This window comes from Malaya genurostris, chromosome 1, assembly GCF_030247185.1.
Source record: "Malaya genurostris strain Urasoe2022 chromosome 1, Malgen_1.1, whole genome shotgun sequence".
In the NCBI taxonomy this organism is placed as follows: Eukaryota; Metazoa; Arthropoda; class Insecta; order Diptera; family Culicidae; genus Malaya; species Malaya genurostris.
In genome coordinates, this window is record NC_080570.1 from 53039293 (window position 1) to 53064128 (window position 24836).

The following is a 24836-nucleotide window of genomic DNA, read 5'->3' on the forward strand; positions in this document are numbered from 1 at the left end:
CCAAAATAACACTCAATCACACTAAAACTATATTACATTTAAATGATACTAAAATTTCACTACAGTAACATGAAAATAATACTAAAATGGCTTTAAAATAATATTAACATGACACTAAAAGGATACCAAAACGACACTTAATGACAATGAAATTAAAAAATTTTTTTTACTAAAATGACACCATAATAAAACTAAAATGATACTAAAATTACACTAAAATGATGCCAAGGTAATACTACGTGACACTAAATTAAAATGGTACTAAAATTACACTACAGGAACAAGAAAATGATTTAAAAATGACACTGGAATGTTACTAAAATGGCACTAAAATGATATTAACATAACAATAAAGTTACACTAAAATGATACAAAAATGACACTAGAATGATACTAAAATTATGCTAAAATTACACTAAAACGATACTAAAACAACACTACAATGTAACTAAAATGATACTAGAATGAGACTAAAATGATACCAAAATGGCACTTCATATCAATAAAATTAAACAAAAGTGTCACTAACATGTTGTTAAAATGGTACTAAAATGACACCGAAATAACACTAAAATTGTGCCAAAATAACAATCAATCACACTTAAACTATATTACATTGAACTGATACTAGAATTACACTACAGTAACATGAAAATAATACTAAAATGGCTCTAAAATGATATTAACATGACACTAAAAGGATACCAAAACGACACTTAATGACAATAAAATTAAACAAAATTGTCACTAAGTTGACACTAAAATGACTATAAGTAGAATGAACTTATCAAATTCACGTGAAATGTTGGTTTTCTTAACTAAAAAAAATTATTAAAGAAATAATCCTTATCTAAATTATATGGAAAATATAACCTTTAGTTCGTTTGAGGGGTTAGCCTTATTTTATGTCTCTGGAATGAAGCCATTTTAAATATTTTTTTATTCTTTACGTTTCGTTTTCAACACATCAGTGCGTAACAGTTTATGTTTAAATGTTATGTCACTTAGCAGTTAAACATAAACCGCAAAGCTGACGTGAAGTTTCTGCTGTTTGCAGAACTCTTTTGTCGTGAATACGACTTACTTTACTATGGGGCGTCTTTTCAAAATTTACCCTTAGGAAGAGTGATAAGTTTTTGATCGTGAATATCTCTTGTTGTATCTAACGAATCAACATAATTTTTGCTATATGCCATCGGAAATATGATCATAATTTTATGATAAAATTTTCAGTTGTGTGACATAATCTCAAATAATTCAAAAATAAACTTTTCTTAGCTCATAGCTCAGTGATCTGTGAAAGGATTTATATAATCTAACTACCAATAGAATCGAAAATCAACAGCATTGAAGTCTTTCAATAGTACACTATTGAAAAACCTGTCTCATTTGACCCATGTCAATACCAGCCAATCAGAACGCGTTCTGAGGAAGAGAACAAAATATCTACTGCTGTACAACAAATTGTTCGAGAAAAATGTTCCAAACAGTGCTGAATATCGTCATGAGTTCCACAATTCGGTCCTTCTGAAAGGCAGGAATGAATCCCGTACAGTATCCGGATAGTTTTTTTCAATGAAATGCAAATCCGAAATGAAATAATCGAAATTAAAATTCTATATGCTGCTACGAAATCACGTAAAAAGAAATCTCTTAACAAAAATTGGATCAGTTTGGATACTGCGAGCAGATGTATTGTGTCGTTTGCAAAGCTAGTTTCGCTGCCGACAAGAGCGATTACGTCACAGCTGCTAGTCGTTTGCATTGGTTAAAAAAAACAACGAAAAAAGGACAACACTGGCGAGCATCCCACAAAATCAGCCGTTCTAATGGCTCTATAAGTTTTCTAAAGAAATATCAGGATTTTTTCTTCGCAAATCGAAGGTAAAAAACCTCAGTTTTGTCCAAATCTAGAACTGTTTGATTAGACTTGTGAACTTTTCGCTGTGTGAAATTCACAGTAATCAAGATCAAGTGAAGCTCTCTTTGTTTTTGCGAAAAATGTGAAAAAGGGGAATGCTTGCATAATTCATACAATTGATCAACTAATTGATATTCTGAAGTGTTATGTCTCTGACATTACCCACCTGCCCTTTTTTTTTCATTTACACCAAAGCGCCGAAGTAAAACGGGACTTTCGACTATTACGGGTGATGCCGATTTGGTTATTTAGGATTTGGTATTGTTTTGTACTACCGGTACAAAATTTTACGTCTGCTTACCGGTTTAGGTTGAACTACTAGGTTGCATAACAATTCAACATTAACTGTTATGCACTGCTAAGTCAAAGACGAAACGTAAAGAAAATATTTAAAAAATAGCGAAAGCCCCGTTATTTACTTAGTATATAATTTTGGGTTTAGTCTTAGTTTCCTCAAGACATAGAAGACCAAATTAAACTTCTACTGCAATATTAGATAGCAGTCGAACTAGTGCATTCAATTTTAGTGCCAATTTCGGTTAGTTGTGCGCCTCATGTGAAACCATTCCAATTCCGGAGACCAAAGCGAAAACTCAGTGGAGCTCAGCTGGACGAAATCATCGACTTCGAAACGATAAACCGCTCGAAAAGTGAAAAACAGAAACGATTCCGAATGCATATCTCTTTTCTGTGCATCGCGGAACTTTCCTTTCCGGGCAATACACCGAAACCAGTCTCTCTTCAACCTCGGGTTTCGGGCCATTTCCGTTCTGCTACCATATTACGGTAATGTTGTTATCCCTGCACCATTCCGTGACACTATTACGAAGGAATAAATACAATTTTATGAATTTTCAATTTTCCCTACAACGCTCTGGAAATGCACGTTCGCTCCAAAATGGGCGGTGCAATGAAAACTAAAGCCAGGCATCTCAGCCCGTGAACACTGGGGCTATAAACGATTGGGACCTGTTTTTTTTCCTTCTTTCTCTTCCCATTCCCCACCTCGGTAACGATTTCGTTTGTAGACTTCTAGACTGTAGGGTTCCATTTTTATTTGCTAGCATTTTACTAACACCGCTGCCTCTGCATCGTGCACCAGCAGCCGGGCACAAAAAAACAACCACTACTAAAGTAGTTCGTTCTGTATGTTGATTTGAACAACCGTTGCATTACGGTGTGCACTATCTTTTTCACCCGTAATTGCCACCGCCGCCGCCGCCGCCGCCGGCGCCGCCGTCATAGGTCCTGATGGGAATTACGATGACATTTTCAGCCTCAGGACCTTGTAGGGTAAGTAATTTCGCGGAATTAGTAATTTTTATACGTTTTTTACCTTTTTAAGACAACTTCGCGGATTTGGAGAAAAAAAGGCATAGAAACAAACGACGATTCTTTTGTGTTCTTCCGCCTCCAAAGTCGATCCCTCGATCCTCGGCTCAGCACGTGTAAGCTCGGAATCTGACTGATGGAAAATCCCATGTTTATGATTTTGTTTCTATTATCCTTCTACCAGTTTCGAAGCAACGGGTTTGCCACCCTTTTTCCGTGGCCGAACTGCTGGTAAACATATAAAAGAAAACGCGAGGAAGATTCGGAAGCCCTGCCTGCCCTGTTTAGCTGCCTTCCTTTGTGTCGGCATAAATAAAAGGCAGAGAACGGAGCCCCACTCTGATTGAAGCACGCCACAGCCCTGTTTCAATTGAGCAATAAAGCTTAATCGTGCTAAAAGTGCTTTTGATTTTTTTGCCATTCATCGCAACGGCCCTCGTAAAACGGGCAATAAATGAAGTCCTCGAGGTATGTTTTGGGAGCTTTAGCGAGGAAATTCGCTGCGGATTTACGGAAGATGGGCCCCAAGAAGGACCCTCTCCGGATTCACTTCCCACTTCCGAAGCGACGGGTGGTAAACAGAGCAATTTATTTTAAATTGACACTGGAATTTCGTCGCGGCTCCTCGCGCAGCACCTTAAGGTCGGTTTTTAATGGTCGAACGCTTGTTGTTATCAACAATAACTAATTTCAATAATGTACCTAACGAAAGTTTTGATAACTGAAAATCATAATAATGGTTTTATGGGGTTCTGGAGTTGATAACAGACACCGTTGTGAGATAGGCAAGTTATCATAAGATGTTTTTAATGCATTCATGTCGTCCCAGCGGGTGACAAATTGCCATGTGCAATGTTTTAGTCACTGGTTAGTTTCATTGGTTTCACGATATCAAGGACATCACTCATAACTATTTGAAAAGAGGATACTTTAGTAATTTGTAACAATGTTTCACAGTTCTTCCGTGACAGGTGGATGAGATCATGAGGAACTGTCCAGGTGGTACTTTTCGAAGGTGGCCGCATCCTTTTTTTTATGTGGCCCGCATGTTGGTCATCGACTGGAGCGACTTTCCTTGGGCGATGAATTTTATGGAAGAGAAGGAGGGAATAAAATGAACAGTAAATGTTGCAGCAAACACGATTTAAACAGGGGTAAGGAAGCGAAATTATTTAGGTCGGCAAAAAGATCTAATTAGTTGGATGAATGGACGGGGAGCCGGCGGGCAGAAATTAGCAGCAGCATTAAGATCTTATTAGTTCCAATGAAGATGGTGGACAAACGAGAAATGGGGAGTATCGGGCGGATGTTAGTGTCGAACCTGTATGTGTAGTTTATGCTTAGCATCAGTCGAGGAATAAGGGCAACGTTCAAAGCAAAATACAACAGATTACACTTGTATATTATTGTGTTTAAGGTATTTGTTTATGAGCAACATATATGAATTATCCCGACTAGCCAACATATATGGGACAATATTATTCTCAAGGAGTTTATTGTATAAATTCAATAAGCGCCTTTTGGCAGAGTAAAGTTGTATTTGATTTTGTCTGGCCCCGGGGCTTTATTGTTACATGACGAGAGCGCAAGTCCACCATCGAAAACGGTATTTCGTTCATGTTTGATGTCGTGACGCGGGTGATCTACTGTGCCGGAACAGAGTCGGGACATACCTTTCTAGCAAAATTCAATATCCAACGTTTGGAGTATTCTTCTCTTATTTTCGGTTGCGGTCATTGATGTTTCTCTCGATAATTCGGCATACGAATCGACACCAATAACCGCTGTTCTTACCATTCATGAAGCTTTTCATCATAGAGTCTAACGATACATAATTTCGATAACTATTAGGTGTTGCGTTGTTTCGAAACGCGATGAAGGCTGAGGTTTTTTAAGCTTTTAGTTCGGAGCATTCGGGTTGGGAGGACGGATGTTAATTTTCGCGCCGGGTACACGTTTCATCCGAGCATGGATCACGGTATCGAGAATCAAACCAGCCTAAAACGTGTACTCTTCCTCCGGAGGAAATCGTTGTATTTTTTCTAGTTTTTCAGATATTGAATTTGCATAGCATTTCCAATCAGTATTTTGTGTGAGGTCACACGAAACATTGATTTTCACCGAAGGTTTTAATCTACTGACGATTGAAATTACCATAAGTAGATGATCGCTACCATTGGGATCGGGGACTACCTTCCACGTGCAATCCACCCGTAGTGATATCTAGCAAAGGGATATATCCATAACACTTTTTGATCCCAAAAGTACTCCTCCATAGGGGTTTCTCGATCCAAACGAATAATAATAAAATTGTGAAAGTTCAGGGATATTTCAGAAGTTAACCAAGTTTCGCTCAATGCAAAAGCATCGCAGTTCGTGGTGTATAGTAAATGTTTGAAGGAATCTATTTTTGGGATGTGAATCAACAATGCAATTCTATTGTAAAACAGTGATCAAGTGCGTGATCTCATTGGATAAATTACCCATCGAATGATACGATGTCTGAAAGAAAGGGCTACTTTATAGTCAACTGCTTCAAAAACGCCTTAGCTATGGGTACAAAGGTAAGCAAAAGACCTTTCAAACGATCAGTCGGGGATGCGTAAATAATCAATTTCGCGTGAATCAAACAAAACATTTTTTCAATTCTGTTCGATTTTAGCGTAAATAACACAAAAAATCTAACTACGTTCATACGCAGAAGCATCTAGGACCACATCTGAGTATATTCTGAGACTACGGAAACCCGTAAAAGATATTCCAAGATCCAAGTACTTCTTGTAATATTGTCTTTAGAGACTACACTGTGTCACAGCAAGAACTGCAAAGGTTAATATTTATTTTTTGTTCCCGCTGCTGGTCGTTTGCATTGGAGCAAAATTCAACGAAAAATTGACAACAATAGAAAATATTATGCAAAATCAATTCTAATGGCTCCAAATTTTATCTAAAGAACGATGAAGATAGCTTCTTTGAAAATCGGTAATTAAAACTGTCAGTTTCACTTCATCTATAACAAAAAAAAACATTTTTTTAATGCTGGATCTCGTTGTTATCTTCTTCCTTGGCGGAGAGGCGTTTCCATTGCTATCCAGCGAATGAGGGAGGAGCAGTGGTTCGCTATTCACGCTCCCGTCCATAGGTTCAGTATCACTGTTGTTGGCGGAACGATCGTTATTGCTTATATTTGTCTGGAAGTTGGGTGGTGCTGTAGCTGGCTTACCTTGTTCTGCACATGGAACAACTGGTTTCGTTGAAAAGCAAACTTCATAGCGGTTTTTGGGGTTGGTGTGGAGGGAGCGCTGTTGTCCTTTGGTCTTCTTGTCCAGTGGGGTTGGTGTGGAGGGAGCGCTGTTGTCCTTTGGTCTTCTTGTCCAGTTTATCACATGGCTTACCGTAGTGAACAGCTTTTTGGCAATATTGACATGTGGCCATCTGATGGTCATATGTAACTAGTGATTTGCACGAGATTCTTGTATCCTGACCGAGAATCACATAAGAAGGTATAGCCATCTTCAAGCGCATGCGTAACAAACGTACGCCATTTAAAATAGAATTTAGAATATATACTGGTATGTTGTACTTGATATTTTCATGCTCCACATAGTGCACATTATTATTGTCTTTAGCGAGAATGAATCGCATCCAACTCTTTATAGAACTGGATATAAACAACATTATTGGTATTATTGCATTAAAGTAAATGCACACGTTTAATATCTTTATACATTTTCCCTTTAAGCAAACCTTCAAGTTCACGTATCGAAGGTCGAATTTTGCACTGCCTGAAGTCAACAATAATTGTATTCTTTCGCGGCGGTGGTAGCTTTTGTTCGTTTTCGAGGTCATTTTGAGGTCATTTCGAGGTCGTTCTATTGTTCACTACACAATACTGTACTTAGTTTCTTCCGTCCCGAACGTAAGCGGTTTTGTTTTATCGACTGACTTGGATGAGTTATGAGAGCGAACTGTAAATCTGGGATAATTTGATCAGCTTTGTGCAATTTTTGCAGTGCAAAATTCGCCGCAGTGTTCAGTATCTTAGACGATTACATAATTTGACCAATCTGAATGCCAGAAATTAATCCGGTACTGCCCTTGGATAGTTTCTTTCACTGTAATATTCAAATCCGAAATTAAATAATCGACATCAAAATTCTGTTTGTAGTTTTTTAGAACCATGATTGCATACCCAAGGAATTATGCAAAATTTTCCTTCACTGTACTATATGTATACGGCCCGTTTTTTTTCAACCAGTTGTAGTTTGTAGTAGAATCACGCCTTCATAACAGTTTTTTAGAACCACCATTATTTTATCAGAACTATACTGGTTATTTCGTAATATTTAATTGTGTGTCATTATTTTCAATGTAACTAAACTTTATTTTAGTTTAGTTTATTCGGAAGTATAAAGTTTTTGGTTTATTGGAAAAAATGCGACTTTCTCAGTCAAATAGATATAGGCATGATGATCTCAAGTTTGTATATATTGACTGATTTGGAGTTTTATTGAAAAAAATGCGGCTTTCCCAGTCTAATTGATGTAGGCCAACAATTTATTTATATAATTGCCCGATTTTTCGGCCGTTTTTGATGGCCTTTTTCAAGGAAAATTGGGTCTAAAAAAAGACCTTGAAAAAGACCATCAAAAACGGCCGAAACGTCGGTAAATTTTATAAACAATTCGTTTGCCAATATCTATTTGACTGAGAAAGCCGCATTTTTTCCGATAAAATTCCAAATCAGTCGATATATACAAACTTGAGATCAGTGAAAACAGGTCTTAAGATCTTCACGACCAATCAGCAGTTTATGAATATTTTTTCAATGCTGTTTATAGTCATTGAACTATATATTGCTTACCCTTTCAATATAGGTATTTTCGTAACGGATTTAATGAATAGGTCCAGAACAAAAACAATGTTTAATGTTGTTCCAAAATCCAAGATGGCGACTTCTGGTTTATTGGTATTCCTTGAAAATGGGTATTTTCAGTTCCTTTCGAAATCCAATATGGCGACTTTCGGTTTGTATATCATTAAACGATGTTTTAGCTCACTTCGAAATTCCATATGATGACTTCCGGTGTATCGACATTTCTTAAAAATCCTTACTCACATTGTAAGGGTTTTCAGAAATATCAAAAAACCGGAAGTCACCATCTTGGAATTCAGAATCACTTCAATTATCGTTTATTGACGCGTGCCCGTTTGAAAAATACCCACATTGTTACGGTTTTTTTTTTCAGAATAACTTTAATGATCGTTCATCGACATCTACTCATCAAACCCGTTCAGAAAATACCTATTCTGTAAGGATTTTCAAGGAATATCAATCAACCGGAAGTCGCCATCTTGGAGTTCAGAACCAGCTCATACATCGTGTTCCGTTTTTGTTCCGAAAATACCTTATAGGTAATACATAAGATATTAAATCTGTATTCAGTGAATGGTGGAGCGCGAAATAAAGATACAATGTCAATGAAAAGGGCACAAATGTGAAAATTCCTGACAGAATAAGGTTGCCTATCAGGTGTAGATGAAAATAAAATACTTTGACCGTACACATTGCACACGTACGGTACACTGTTCCATCGAGTAAATTTTGGAATATACACGGAAAAGCCAGCGATCGCAAAAGAACTAAAATATTAGTTGTTTTTCTGATTTTGATTGGTTAAAATTTGGTACAACTAATCGACTGTTGTTTTAACTAATCTGTCATTTTTGATTTATCGTGCTGGCAGTTTAGCAACGACACCCAACAAGTAATGAAACGTTTCAGTTGAGCAATGCCAAACACTCTGAGCGAACAATGAAACGTTTCAATGAGATGTCCTTCGTGCACATTCCCAGCAAAGTTACTTGTATGCATGAAAGCAAAAAAATGTCTCTGTTGTTTCAACCAACTATTCAGTTATTTGAACTTAAAACGCCAATTGCAATAAATATTTTTTACTGTTACCCTCTTCGGGGGCAGCTAATCGTTCACTGCTTGAACAACGAAATTTTACCTAATTAACTGCTTATATCTTTATCACTGAACTCACAAAGGATATGGAAATGAACCAAATGATTACAATTCTCAAAAGGGAACTCACCAGAAAAATGGTCACAGGGAATTAGGAAATTTTTCCTTCACTTGCAGAATGGCTCGCTGGTAAACCTAATGCTACAGATACACTTTCAAGAAAATACAAATAGTACCACTTCACTTTAGCAGCAAATTTTTAAGCGTTAATCGGTGTTAATAACATTGACATGAACTGTCCTAGAATACATTACTCTCAGATGAAATTAAAACATTTATACTGTAGGAATATCTATTTAACACATGGAAAACTTGTTTTACTATTAACTGTTATATTCTTCTGCATACTTTTACTTACATAAAACGACCACTACGTAACTAACATAAATGACGTTAATTTACCATTGAAAATTTTCAATATGAAACGCTTCTGGTGAAATGAAGAGGTTTTTTGTTCTGCGTTTTGCTGTCTTCGTTCTCCGCCAAGTGACAGCATTTGAATACAACAATTTCGGTTACCTGAATGGTTATGTCAAAATCAACAGATATGTTAGTTAAATCAACAACATTTTAGTTGAAACAACCAGGGCGTGAAACAACAATTGCAATATTGTAATTTTGTGATCTGCGGGTTCTCCGTGTACATGCATTATTTTCTAAAATAGCTTTAAAGAAGAACATTTGCGTGGCTTGTAGAGGAATTGCATACTTCTGTCCTTGTCCTGGGAAAAGATATCAGTTCTTCGCTAGTATATTTGGTCATTACATTTATTAGTCGTTTTGCATCTGTTTTTCGTTGGGTATGGATGAAATATTGAAGTACAGATATATTTTAAGAGTTCGTTTAGTGAATTAGTTGTACGTTTTAGATGTACAAAGAGCAATTCCTACTAACAAAAATTATCTTGCCTTTTCCCAATCAAATGGTAATAACAGAATTATAACAACTGAAGTAATTTATTCCAGAAATATTTTGTAACAAATTTCGAAATATTTTTGGGTGGTAAGCTGTTAAAATAACAAAAATCATAACAAAAAAGACTCTAGCGGGAACAAAATCGTAACAGATTTTGAAATGTTTGTATCACAATTATTATTGAATTTGATATAACTACAGAGGTCCGAAAACAGAAATTTTTAACAATAGTTGTAATAAATTGTATAGCAAATTTATTACAGAAATTGTTGAATGATTTTTTTTATTAAATGAATAGTTTATTTGGTGATCTGATTTTTTCTTTTAGGTTTTTGAAATTCTGATCATTATATTTCGATATAAAGCAACGAAAAAACTCATTTGTTCAATTAATGAACTTTATCATGAGTCTTGCAAATGAAAATGAAGTATCATAACTGATTTTGTTATTATATTGTTATCATAAGTTTTAACTTTCAACTGTTTTCTTTCGTAAAATATCTCAAATGTCTTCGCACAGTTGAGAATATTCCTTTGGTATTGGCAGTGCGGTAAAACTTCATTTCAATCGAATATTTTTTGACGAAAAATGAAATTTATAATCGTTAACTGTCAGCATGTCCTTTTTCATTCATTTTACTTTTGTTGCCGAAGCTCCCAGAATTCATCGTCAATTGAATAACCGTACCTAGTCACTTGAAGTTTTGCTTGCTCACTTTGTAGTGCCAAGAAGTCTACCTGTTTCATTGTATTCCTTGTCTTCACTGTTGGTAGTGAGCAAGTGCGAATGAATAGGCATAAACATGAACTCGATAACACAAAACTCTCTCCGACCATAATGATAGATAGAGGGTGGCGGTTCTCATTTGAGTTTTTGATCACCAGCAAATTAAAACCGATAATTTCTACTGTTTGAAATGTATTGAGATGTGTTTCGAATTATTCAAAATGAAACTGAAATGAAGAAACAGTTATTTTATGTTTATTTTGTAATTGATATTTCAGTTATCATGACTGGTTTACCTTTCATCCATTATCGTGAACCGATTCGAATGTTTACATGAACCTCACTTGAAGGCCGCTCTCTCATTCAATTGTAAGGGAAATTTTGTTACTTCAAGAGATAAACTGACGGTGGTTAAACTGAGCTTCGGTAGAAAGAGAAACAAATGAAGGACGGGATGATGCCCGTTCGGTGCGACTGAGGAAGGGTGTGTGTTAGAATGTGAAGTTTACTACAGTAGAATGCTCGTCTGTGTGTGCACACATTCGATTTCAACTGTATTGGATGAAGTTTTACAGCACTGGGTATGAGCACAATGTAAGCTCAGATGTCGTTCTATATATTGTCACTAATTTCTTGAGTAATAATATGGGTTTAAAGAAAATTGATGTGCTCAAACAAAGCTACATCATTTTACCGCACATGCGGAAAACTATTACTTCATTCCAATCGAAACCATCTCGCAACGACTTTCGCAACTTACTCTAGTGATCTAGAATCAGTTACAATTACCGCGGTAGACAAACACAATTGCCTCCAGTTCTCTCACTCATAATAACTTTTAATCTGCTCTTTGCAAACACTCCCACCGGCAACCTCTCCCTTCCCGGGGAAAAATAAGTTCCAGCGTAATTGCTTCTGCTTCACACAGGGGTGCCGTCGAGGTTCCAGGGCAAGCGGAACTATCTGTACGTCATACCCGACCACTGACTTGCTGAAGTTCAGAGTTCAACAGCGTGGCAATAATTTTCTTCTTTATTTCTCTTCGTTTGCAATTTCAGTTCCACCATCAAACCACCAGGAGCCCGGGACGTACCGGCAGAGACGCCGCCCAACAATGATAGCCCAGCGATGGACAGTTTTAATACCGTTCGTTACGATAGTACTGCTGCTCGAGACATGTAAGTACAAGAGAACATGTGCTACTACTTTCTTCGGTGCCCGTTTGCCTGATCGTTTCCACATTCGATGCTGGGGGCCATTTTCGGAACTGTCCATGATACAGGGTATTTTATTGGTCCCCTCTAGCCCGTGGCAACGGACCTAAATTTCGCACACTGCCACCGAGCTTTTGGGCATCGCCGGTTTCCGGTGCCGCCGGGGGTAAAAGTATTAGCGAAGAAAACGTGCCAACTCAAATGGAGCGCTGAACCGTGAAGGGAACAAGACGCAATCCGGCACCACGAGCAAATCTTTTGCTGGCTTACCGGAACGTAGTATCGGGTGCTGCTGCTGCTGCTGCTGCGGATATCATCCATGTACGTGAGTTGCTTCCGGTAGACAGTAAGGGACCTCCGATGTTCGGTTTCGGTTTTGGTTTCGGATCGGTTCCGAACCGGCAGAAGAGTGGCTAGCCTAACCGAATGATCCAGCTGGGAAATAAAATGAAACTTGGGGAATATTTGTCAGCTTCGGAAATTACTGTTACTTTCGTTAGATAAACAAAACTACCGACGTTTATGTTTCAAGCTACTTTCGAAACCGTTTGCGAGAAGCCAAGCGCTTTGCAATAGCGAAAAGCGCAATTTATTGATTTGGTTGGTATTACTGTGAAATATTTGCTTTTAGTAACTTTTCGTTTTCCGTTCCATATTTGTTGCCATTATTTGTTATTGATTTTTGAATCATTTTCTGATATTATATCGTACCAACTTTTTGAGATTCCAGTAAAAAAATATTGAGAGAAGATGTGGTTTACTGATTTATTAAATAACGTTTTTACAAAACTTTTACGAGGTTTTGAAGAAATCTGGTAATCAAAATTGCTTTTAGGTAACAATTATTAACAAAACGATAGCAGACGTTAGGTCTGATGACTAGTGGATAAGCCTTTTTTCACCCTTCTAACCTGGGATCGATTCCCAACTCTGTGCTTAGAATCAGAAAGATTTTATTCCGTTTTCTAGTGAGATGTAAGAACCCCAACGTAAAGTAATCTGTAATTGGAACAATCAAAAGAAGTGAAAAACATTGCGACTCACGTGGAGTTAGTATGTGAGTCGCAATATTTTTTGACGCAGGACTGCGGTCATATTTTGAATAATTGCATGATGAAAAATAGTAAAATTTGGTTTTAGTGATGAACACAAAATTATTCAAAGAGGATCGTTTTTTGCTTGAATAAAATTTCGTTCCAGGATGGGTGAAAATGTTTCCTACCAACCGTTCATACATTGTAAGATTAACATTTTTAATTTTTAAAGAAGGAGAGGTTTTCTAACAAAGATTTTATATTTTTCAGAACTCATTTTTTATGTAAATATCGGGCTACGAAACAAGAGAAGTGATAGAGTATTCTGTGAAGTATCTCCGCAAATTGCATCAAAACTAAAAAATAGTGTTGTTTTTCAAATCGATTTTGAATATAAGAATTCGATATTTTTCAGTGTAGGACTCTATCGGTAATTTTTTATTCTAAAATTTGACTGAAGTTTTCAAAATCACTGGCGCAATACTTTTTTGTGGGATTTTAAATTTATCGATTATAATTATTTGAAAAATAAATTTGTAATAAAAATTTGGCCCTTTTCAAAAGACAGTCTAGCGGGTAACCACGAGAGTCGCAATATTTATGTATTATCTAGTACTCATATTTTTTATTTGAAAATATCAGGCAACAAACGATAGAATATTCTGTGAAGTTTCCCCGCAAATTGAGTTGCATTGAATTCTTAGAAGATAATGACTTTCAGTTTAGTTTAGTTTTCAATGGAGAGACATTAAAAAAATCAGTTTGTGCAAGAAAAAAGTGTTTTTGTAGAAAAACTTTTTTTTCCTTAAAAGTAATGCAAACAAAGAAAAAGGGAAAGGAAACTTACTAACCAAGTCAAAACGGCATCAACATAAAAAATAGTGTTATTTTTCAAATCGATTTTGAATTTAAAAATTCGATTTTTTACAGTGTAGGACTAAATTGGTCATTTTTTATTCGAAAATTTGACTAATGTTTTCAAATTTACTGGCACAACACTTTTTTGTAGGATTTTAAAATTTATAGATATAGATATAGATTTGAAAAAAAATTGTAATTAAAATTTGGCCCTTTTCTTGGACAGTCTTGGGGGTAACCACGAGAGTCGCAATATTTATGTGTTATCCAGGACTTTTTTTGAAAATAGCAGGGAACAAACGATGAAGTATCCCCGCAAATTGAGTTTCATTGAAATCTTAGATGATAATGACTTTCAGTTTAGTTTAGTTTTCAATGGAAAGACATTTAAAAAAAATCAGTTTGTACAAGAAAAAGTGTTTCTATAGTAAAGTAATGCAACAAAAAAAACCCTTCTTAATCCACCTAGTGGTGTGATAATGCCTTTCTCTTCTTTCATAACAGTCTCATGAATATATGTTTCATACTTTTATTAAATAAATGTGGATACTAATTTTGACACCAATTGATTCAGATTGATTCGAGTAGTTCACAAAAGCATGCTTCAGTGTTTATGTCACACAGTCAGCATCATTTTTCCAAACTAGTGCTTGACATTTGCGTTGCCTATTTGTATGAGAACAGTGATGCTAATCTAAAATAAAAAAAGCCTTCTTAGTCCACTTAGTGAAATTTTCATATATCTTGAAAAATCACCATAGGAGGGAGTACATGAAATTTTCGAAATCGAAAAAAAATTTTTGATGCCAAAAGGCTTAGAATTGCATGAAACGTCGAGATTTAGTGTCATCTCGAAAAAAATTTTTTTTGAAAAAGTCGACTTTTTGGGACTATGAAAGTCCCAAAAAGTTGATATATTCAAAAAAAAATTTTTTTTCGGGATAACACTAAATTTCGATGTTTCATGCAGTTTTAAGAGTTTCGGCATCAAAAAAAATTTCGATTTTGGAAATTTCATGTACTCACCCCTATGGTGCTTTTTCAAGGTCGAAAATTGTCAAACCTTTACCACCGGGCAGCACCCCTTACGCATGTCCGATTTAGGTCAAATTTTGCATGAAGGCTTTTTTCGAGGTGCTTAAACTTTTGAGCACTAGAACTTAACGAAAATAGAGGTGATCCTAAAATTTTGGCACCCATATATATACAAGAGCGGTAAAAATCAATGTGTTTTGTCGGTTACGTCACTTATACCATCATATATCTGGAACCAAAAGTCACAGCCATTTGATCTTCGAACTTGATTAATGGCCCGATAGTACCTTTCAAACGAGCCCAAGTTTGTTAAAATCGGTTCAGTTATCTCTGAGAAAATTGAGCGCGTTCAAATTCAACGCCTTTTGTCGGTTACGTCACTTATACAATCATATCTCCGAAACCAAAAGTCACAGCCATTTGATCTTCGAACTTGATCAATGGCCCGACAGTAGCTTTCAAACGGGCCCAAGTTTGTTAAAATCGGTTCAGCCATCTCTGAGAAAATTGAGCGCGTTCAAATATCTTCTAAAAGTGCACACACACACACACATACACACACACACACACACACACACACACACACACACACACACAGACATTTTCCGATCTCGTCGAACTGAGTCGAATGGTATATAACACTATGGGTCTCCGAGGCTCCGTTCGAAAGTCGGTTTTTCCAGCAATTCTAATACCTTTCTATAGAGAAAGGCAAAAAGGAAAAGGAAACCTACTTACCAAGTCAAAACGGCATCAAAATAAATAATAGTGTTATTTTTCAAATCGATTTTTGAATTGAAAAATTCGATTTTTTTCAGTGTAGGATCGGCAATCGGTAATTTTTTAATCGAAAATTTAACGGATATTTTCAAAATCACTAGCGGACCTTTTTGGAGGATTTAAAATGTTTCGACTATAATTATTTGAAATAAAAAATGTTAATAAAAGTCGCAATATTTATGTGTTATCTCATTTTTTTGAGTTTCTGTGAAGTATCCCAGTAAATTGAGTTTCATTGGAATCTTAGATGCTAATGACCTTCAGTTTAGTTTAGTTTAGTTTTCAATAAAAATACATTTAATTAAATTAAGTTTGTGCAAAAAAAAGTTTTTTTTTGTAGAAAGGCTTTTCTTTATTTAAAGTGCCCTTCTTGTAATGCATAAACAGTTGGTAGTCAATATACTTATCAAGTTAAAATTGCATAAAAACCAAAAATAGTGTTATTTTTTCAAATCGATTTTGAATTTTAAGAATCGATTTTTCCAGAATTCGACTCAATTAGGAATATTCATACGAAAATTTATCTGATTTTTTGAAAACTATTTTGTAGGATTTAAAAATTTTCGACTTTAAATATTTAAAAAAGTCTAGGTTGCGAACGACTTTTGGCGTACACAGGTCAATTTCACAGCTCTCGCTATGATACATTAAATATTGAGATTGCCTTCAGGATGGGACTCGAACGGATGACAACTGACCTGTGTGTTCAAAGTCTCATACTCGGAGCAACCCTTAACTTAAACTTAATTAGTGATTGAGCAATTCTATGAAACCTGAATAAGCGATTAAGCAATTCTATAAAATATAACAGATGCGAAGGTGGCTAAATCAAGATGAAGTTACTCTGATTAAACTTTGTACACCTATCCAGTATGACAACCCATTGGCTTTGTCCTGATACAAACTACCAATTCGACTCAAGATTGATTTTTGTAAAGGGCGAATGCAATTTTCGCTTGGGTCTTTATTCAAATCTCTGTAACTAGAAAACCTTTAATTGTACCGTAAAATTCTCAGAAAGTATTCACCCAAGCCTCCTTTTACGTACACTTTTTTACGTTACCTCATTTTACGTAACTCTTTTTACGAACCAAACCCAAATAACGTAATCTTTTTTACAAACCATACCAAATAACGTAAACTTTTTTGATGAACCTACTTCGTTAAAATTTTATCAACATATTCTGAAAAACGTTGTATGAGGTCGTTCCAAAATCCAAGATGGCTATTTCCGATTTATTGATATTAATGGAAAACTTTAACAAACTATGTTTGAGTTCACGTTATTTGATTTTAATTGTCACATAATGTCTAATATATCGATTTTGATTGGTGTTTGTTTTGTGTTTCAGTTCGTTTTAGTGTTTAAGTTCGTTTCTAGATTCAATATGGTGGATCCGGTTTATCGATAACTCTCATAATGTGGGCATTTTTAAAATTTTTTTTGAAGAGCCAAGATGCCGCAAATACCCATACTGGAAGGGTTTTTTTTAAGGAAAATCAATGAACCGGAAGTTGCTATCTAGGATTTTGGAACGACCCCAAGAATTGTTTGGTACCTTTTAATGAAATCAGTTTCAAAAATAAGTATATTGTAAGAATTTTTAAGGAATACCAATAAACTGACTTTTTTGACTGTTTAAATGACCATTCTCCGTCAAGTTTTGGAAAGGGAATAATAGTTTCATCACGTCTTATAAAGTTATTCCAACCAAAAATTGTGAAAAATTCATTAAATTTCCAAGACTTTCTTTTGGAAAGGTCCGAACTTTTTTTCATAAATTTTTTTTTGTTTCAAATCGATGTATTCTAAAAATGACGAATCCTACAGAAAAAGTATTGCACAGGTAATTCTCAACAATTCAGTTAAATTTTCGAAAGGAAAAAAAACTAAAAAACTCCTGATTGGGTCTTACACTGAGAAATAAATCAATTTAAAAAATTTCATATAGGTTTGTAATAAAACGCTTGTTTTGATTTGGTTAAAATTTTGTTTCAGGATAGACAATTATGTTCCCTGCCAATCGTTCATACATTGCAAGATGAGTATTTTCTATTCCAAACTGTTTTTTTTTCAGTCATAATCATCCAAAAATTCAATGCAACTCATTATGCGGGGTAACTTTTGTAGAATACTCTATTGATAGTTTCCCGATATTTTTGTAAATAAGAATACTGGTAAATAAAACAATAGCGGTTTATGTTGAACTACAGGTGGCATAACAGTTCAACAAAAACTGTTATGAACTGTCTTGTCTAAGACGAAACGTAAAGATAATAAAGAAAACAATTAAGGTATAAATTCTCTGTTTCCTTAAAAATGCCCATCATACAAATTATTGCCCATCATACAATTGTGATTAACACTAGTACATCAACAATCAATAAGTGGTTTGGCGTGACGAAATCTACATGTCTCGAAAGTTCCAATAAAAATTGAGAGAATGCTGGAAACTCCGAGTACGATTTTGCACAAAATTCGTCTAACCGAATCCTACATTGAAAAAAAAAATTGTTTTCAAAAATTAAAGTTGATTTACAAAAAAAAACTCCGTTTTCGATTCGAATGAAATTTTGTTCCTTTGGTTGCGAAGTCTTCTGAAACAGAAGATCAAATTCCATAAATGGAATGTAATCCTAAGACTATGCATTGAAAGTGGATAATTAGTTTCGTGAAACAGACATTAAAAATCAGTTTGGATAAGAAAAGCTTTTGCTAAATATAACTTTTTTTCGTTACTTATTAACAGTAACGAATGTAACGCTTCTTAAGGCCTTTAACTTAGAAAAAAGTAACGCCTGTCATTTACAAAAAAGTAACGCATGCAACGCTTCGTTACGCCTATAACCTTCAAAACAGTAATATTTGAAACGCTTCGTAACGCCTGTAATTTACTAGAAAGTGACTCATGTAACGCTTCGTAATGACTATAACTTACAAAACAGTAAAGTTTGTAACGCTTCGTAGCGCCTGTAATTTACTAATAAGTAACGCATGGAACGCTTCGTAACGCCTACAACTTACTTAAAAGTAACGCATATAACGCCTCGTAAAGCCTATAACTTAGAAAAAAGTAACGCATATAACGCTTCGTAACCCCTATAACTTACAAAGCAGTAACATTTGGAACGCTTCGTAACGCCTGTAACTTACTAAAAAGTAACGTATTTAACGCTTCGTAACGCCTACAATTTATTAAACAGTAACCCTTTTAACGCCTATAACATACAAAAAAGTAAAGCGTATAACTTACAAAAATATTACGCTTGTAGCCCTTTTTTACACCTATATCTTACAAAAGAGCGACGTATATAACACTTTGTAACATCTATAACTATAAAAAGTAACGCATCGTAACTCATTTATCGCACGAATCTAACCCTTATAACGGTTTTAACATTTATATTTTCCACAAAATAACTCATATGATTAGTAACCCTCAACTTAAGGAAATTATCGTATGCAACACTTGCTAGCTTCTTTAACTTAACGTAACGCTCACGATAATATCGAGTGAAATGCTTCGTCAAATGGAACATTTTTCCATATTGGGGACGGGTATAGCATGATAGGCTGTAAGTCGTTGCCTTTCACGCATCCCGCCTGGGCTCGATTCCCAACTCCGCCAAAAAGTATTTCTAGCCCAAAGAGGCGAATGGCCTTAAGGTTAAAACCTCTATAATAGGAACAACAACAAAAAAAAATTTCCATAGTCCTTTTACTCAAGAGTTGACTCAGATAGGCCTCAAAAAACTTCGTAACGTATGTAGCTTTCAAAAGATTTAACTATTATTCAGAGTATTTTATGTAATATTATTATTGACATTTATTCGACTTTCTAAACAACTTTGTCACAATTACTTAGCCACTGTGTTGACCTTGAGATAAAATAGTAATTTTATCTCACTTTAAAGGATTGATCCCCCACGTTCCCTTTTTCTACTGGATTGTATTCAAGTTTAACTACATAACATAAAACCAAAGTGCTTGCTGAAGACCGGAAAGAGTGTTTCTGTAAAAAAGTCTAACAAATCGATTGCATATAGTTTCAATGGCAGTGGCAAACTCGTTGTACCGTTCTACCCCATTTATTTTCTAATTATAATATTCAGTTGAAATATGATCTACAATCCAAAAGCAGATCCAATACGATCTATCAATATTGGTTCATATTACGAACACAACTTCTGTGAGCCAATTAAATACAATGGAAATGACAGCACTAGCCTGTTTAACTCGTTTTATCCCAATTTATTTCATAGATCGTGACCATTGGTTTAAGTTTCTTTTGCATTCCGAAAGCAGGCTGATTGCGGTTGATGAAAATCGATTGATATTACGAAGAAAGACCGGTAAATAAGAGTACAAATAGATTCAACGACCGTACGAATCTTGTTATACCGTTTTACTTCAATTTATTCTTTAACTTAGTCGTTTGATAAATATTGATCTACAATATGGAAGCAGCAGACAATACGAGCTATCAATATTGGTCCATATTACGTGGAAAACTTCAGTGATCTAAACACACATAATAGGAATGACAGTATTTGCCCGTTTAACCTTTTATTGCCTTTCTCATATAGAAAGGTTATGCAATCACTTGAAAAACCGACCAATGAAAATTGGCCCGGAGGGCCAAGTGTCATATACCATTTGACTCAGTTCATCGAGCTGAGCAATGTCTGTGTGTGTGTGTGTGTGTGTATGTATGTGTGTGTGTGTGTGTGTGTGTATGTGTCAAATAATCTCACTAGATTTTCTCGGAGATAGCTGAACCAATTTTGACAAACTAGAATTCAAATGAAAGGTCTCGAAGTCCCATACGGAATTCCTGAATTTCATCCGGATCCGACTTCCGGTTCCGGAATTATAGGGTAAAGTGTGTTCAATATTGTACACTGTCACTTAAACCGGCGAAACAAAAAACGTAAAAAATTTTGTAAACTGGTCTCAAAACTACACAAATCGATAGGCATTATCAGTAGGCAACTAAACAAACCGATTCCGGCTATCCTGGTTCCCGGTATCCGGTTCCGGAAGTACCGGAAATAGTGGTCATATATACCAAAATGGGTCTCACTCACTTTTCTCAGCGATGGTTTGACCGATTTCCACAAACTTAGATTCAAATGAAAGGTCTCGTGGTCCCATACGGAATTCCTGAATTTCATCCGGATCCGACTTCCGAATCCTGAGTTATAGGGTGCGTACTAGAAGAGTTTCTGTGTCATGTTAGTTGGTGGCCGTACGAACCGACTTCGATTATACCGGTTCTCGGGTTCCGATGCCGGAAGTGTCGTTCTCTTGAGGATGGCTTACGCAATCAAAGCACTGTTTTATTCAGTATGTTTTGCATAAACAATCACTTGGTTATTTTAAAAAATCCAAGAGAAATTTTTTAATAGAATACCACAATATTATGTGTACATGAGAAAGGCATCATTACACCACTAGGTGGATTAAAACAGGTTTTTTATAAACTGTATCGCTGGGTGAACATATTTTGGTTCTATGTTCAACCAGAAATACGATTTATGCAGTAAATTAGGGTATAATGGTATAACAAGATTCGTCCGATCATTGAACCTATTTGTACTCTACTTTTTTGAGCTTTTTTCGTAATATTAATCGATTTTAATAAACCACAATTAGTCTCCTTTCGGTATGCGAAAGAAAGTTGAACCAGAAATACGACTTATGAAATAAATTGGGATAAATTTTTTAGGGCTTTCCTCATAATATCAATCGAGTTTAATAAACCGCAATTAGTCTCATATCTGAATGCGACGAAAGAAAGTTCATCCAGTGATACAACTTAGTACTGTCATTCACATAGTGTTTGGATCACTGAAGTTTTTTTGTTAGGTCATATTGGATCTGCTTCAGGATTGTAAATCTGGGTTCAACATAAAATTATGCGATCATGGAAACTATCTGTTAACTATTTTTTGAGGTTATATGCGAAACATAAAACTGTCTTGTTTAACTATAATTGGTCCAAACACCGATCAGCAGAACTTTTTTTTTCTGTAAATTCATGGAAGAAGATGATTTGGAGTAAAACAGAATACAGTTATTTGCGGTCGTTATTATTCAAAACAATCTATTTACGAACATGTCAGAAGTACCTTTCGTTTAGTTGATTTTTTTTCAGAGTTTCACAGGTAGCCTTCGAAGTAGAGCGAGAAGAAAAAGAGATTTTGGGGTGACCCTGGCATGATTTTGCGGACCTTCTATCATCAATCGATTCTACGGTACATTTTGCATCAGAAATACTAACTTTGAAAATACTTGCTTAAGTTTTTTAGAAAATTATTAAGCAAAATCGCGTTTATGATCGTTGTTTTCCCCACTCTGCACTGTGCAGTGGTTTCGAAAAAATGGGGACTTAATTGCTACTCTCAAGAATTATTGGACAATTATCAAAAGCTGAGTGCAGAGGTGAGATCGCATGTCGGACAAAATGGCTGTTCAGGTTAGACAAAACATGATGAGTAGTATTCGAAGCAAAACTCGAGATCTCGTCAAAATCAAATTAGTATAATTTTGTCGCTAGTTTTCATTTGAAGTGCAATTAATTGACCTTCGGTTCGAGTATTCAACATTGTTTTTCGTATACACGGTTCCGAGATAAATCAATTTTTTTGCGTCCGGATATTAAATGACTCAAGTTTTAGATTGATTCAATGGACTGTTAAATGAGTTGATCGTGTTTGCTCAAAAATCAATGTTCGTTGTGAAGCTTCAGCCCGAAAATATTTAATCAGAATTGTTAATTTCTCCCATAATTTATCCAAAGCTTAAGTCAATCCCGAACGCGAAAATCGTTTCAGTCGGCTGGCGTGTTCCAAGGTTTTTGTCATCGTCCATAAATTCAACAGCCTGACAGTATGGAACCGTTCTTCGTTGGTCATTGTGCTCGAACGATAAAACACCTTCCCCGATATCAAGCAGGACGCACACAAACAGTCGCCTAAAGCGCCGAAAATGCCACGGCAATCGGATCGGAACAAATGACAGAACTAACGCCTTACATCGTGTGATTGGCAGTCGCAACCGAACCGAAAAAACAGTAAAGGTTGGGTAAATAAAGTGACAGGTTTATTATTGGTATTGTTGAACCAGTTGCCGCCACTCGTGCCTCGCTACCGAGCTGACATGTGTCACCGTCGGTGAAGCATTTTCCGTTCCACCGTCCCACCATCCGACGGTCCGCGCGTCCGTCTGCATTGGTTGCCGCATTCAGTTTGGAGTTTGGGTTGAACAGCGAGCGACGAGAAGAAAAACGTCGTAACATGCAATAAGTCTTTCCCCGAATGGTGCAATAATGAGGTTTGCTGGTGCTTTCGTTAGAGGCACCGGCGGCGATGGCGGCACTTCTACGAATTCTGGGGGGCCGCATGATGATTGTCGTCAACAATTCGGAGGCTTTCTGTTTTATTGTCATGTTGACCACGCCACACCAAGCTGCTCCATCGTTCACTGGCCTGCCTGGTGGTGCCTGGTCGGAGTCGGCTCGTCGGAGTCCTGACAGGGTTATTCTATTGTGGTTTTATTTTATTATCACTGCGCTCTATCAACAAGAACCAACGAATGGACTGACCGACCGACGGACCGACTGACTGGCCTGTCTGCCTTGGTTTGGGGTGCTTTCCCGACAATTTTCTCTGTCGCTCGCCGAATGAATAGTTGATAGCCCGGGAGGACCCGGGTCAGGCCAAAGCCAAAGAAAATCACGTCGAGTCACTCGCTGACACTTGAGTGATTTACCCTCTCTTGTCTTGTTATTATTTTCGGTTCGGTCCTCACTATTAGTGGGATTAAAAGCGGTGTTCCGGGTGCGGGCGGCGAATGTCTTCTGGGATTGATTTTCGTTTGCTAAGCGACCAAATCTGCTCCCAGTTCCGTCGTCGTCGTCGTTCGTACCTCCGAAGAAAAACAAAACGAGCATCCGGAGGTAACTAATGTGATTAGGTTAGCAGAGGATTCCGGATGATTATTCGGTTGCTTTATGGAGTGACACGAATCTGATTACTTGTGTGCCCCGACGGCCCCCTTGATTTATGGCACTCGAGGTCAAACAATAACGTAACCCGTAACGGATCTCGGCTTCGATCGATCTTGATATGCTGAAGTGATTTGTTGAGATAACAAAACCGAATTAAACCTCGGAAGTGTAACAATCCAGTGTCGGATCATAGGTAAGGATTACGCTGAAAGTTTCCGCACATTTCGGAGATGCCAATCAGTCAGAAAATTGTCAAGCTCCTTGTATTTTGCTATAGCACATTCTTGCTTTGAAAAACATAAAGAAACATTCAGCGGGTGAAGTTTGTACCTGTGTATGTGGGGAAAATTTTCCACGTTTACGGCATTTTACCTAACTGGGGGGGAGTAACTTTCCTTGGTGTTCCCAGCGGAACTGAGGGTGAAATTCGGTGATAAAACTTTACGATACCAGGGCAAATGTTTTCTCCTTTGGATTTTGATCACCATTTGCATCGCTATGCCTACATTATCCCGCAGGAGGGTTTTACCATCCGTTCAATTGGCTGATAGCAACAGCCAGGAAAGTGGCGAATAGTTTATTTTGACCAGGTAAAATAGGAAAGTTTCGTGCCGTTCCGGGGAATGTTTATCGTGAAATGGTCGATTTGGTTATTTATTTAATGGTACTTCTTATTTCGAATAGGTCTCGGACCCTTGTCGTTTGGAGTTTATTTTGTAGTTGCTGAGAATGGCCTGATATCATGCTGGGAAAGAACACCAAATCTTCTGAATTTCCCATGATAGTTGCTTGAAACTTGTGAACCAGCTATCTTGAGAGTTCGCTCTACATGATGGCCTGACATTTGTCATGTGGTTTATTACCAAGAGCTTCAAAGGCGGTTTCGATGCTTTGGGTCAAGGTCCGTTTGGATGCCCCAACCTTGTCAACTAATGATTATTAATAAAAATTGTATCTTGTTTTGATACTTACTAGA

At 36.4% G+C, this 24836-nt stretch overlaps 1 protein-coding gene across 5 annotated transcripts in view; it reads left to right on the forward strand.

Annotated features, from left to right (window-relative positions):
• The window catches only part of LOC131439540 (cadherin-87A), a 764232-nt gene that overhangs the window by 505220 nt on the left and 234176 nt on the right, over nt 1-24836 (forward strand). For all 5 annotated transcript variants that reach the window (XM_058610700.1, XM_058610709.1, XM_058610716.1 and 2 more), the window contains one exon: nt 11986-12105. In XM_058610700.1, coding sequence (XP_058466683.1) covers nt 12042-12105 — 64 coding nt within the window. In that variant the 5' untranslated portion in view covers nt 11986-12041. The remainder of the gene's footprint in view (nt 1-11985; nt 12106-24836) is intronic.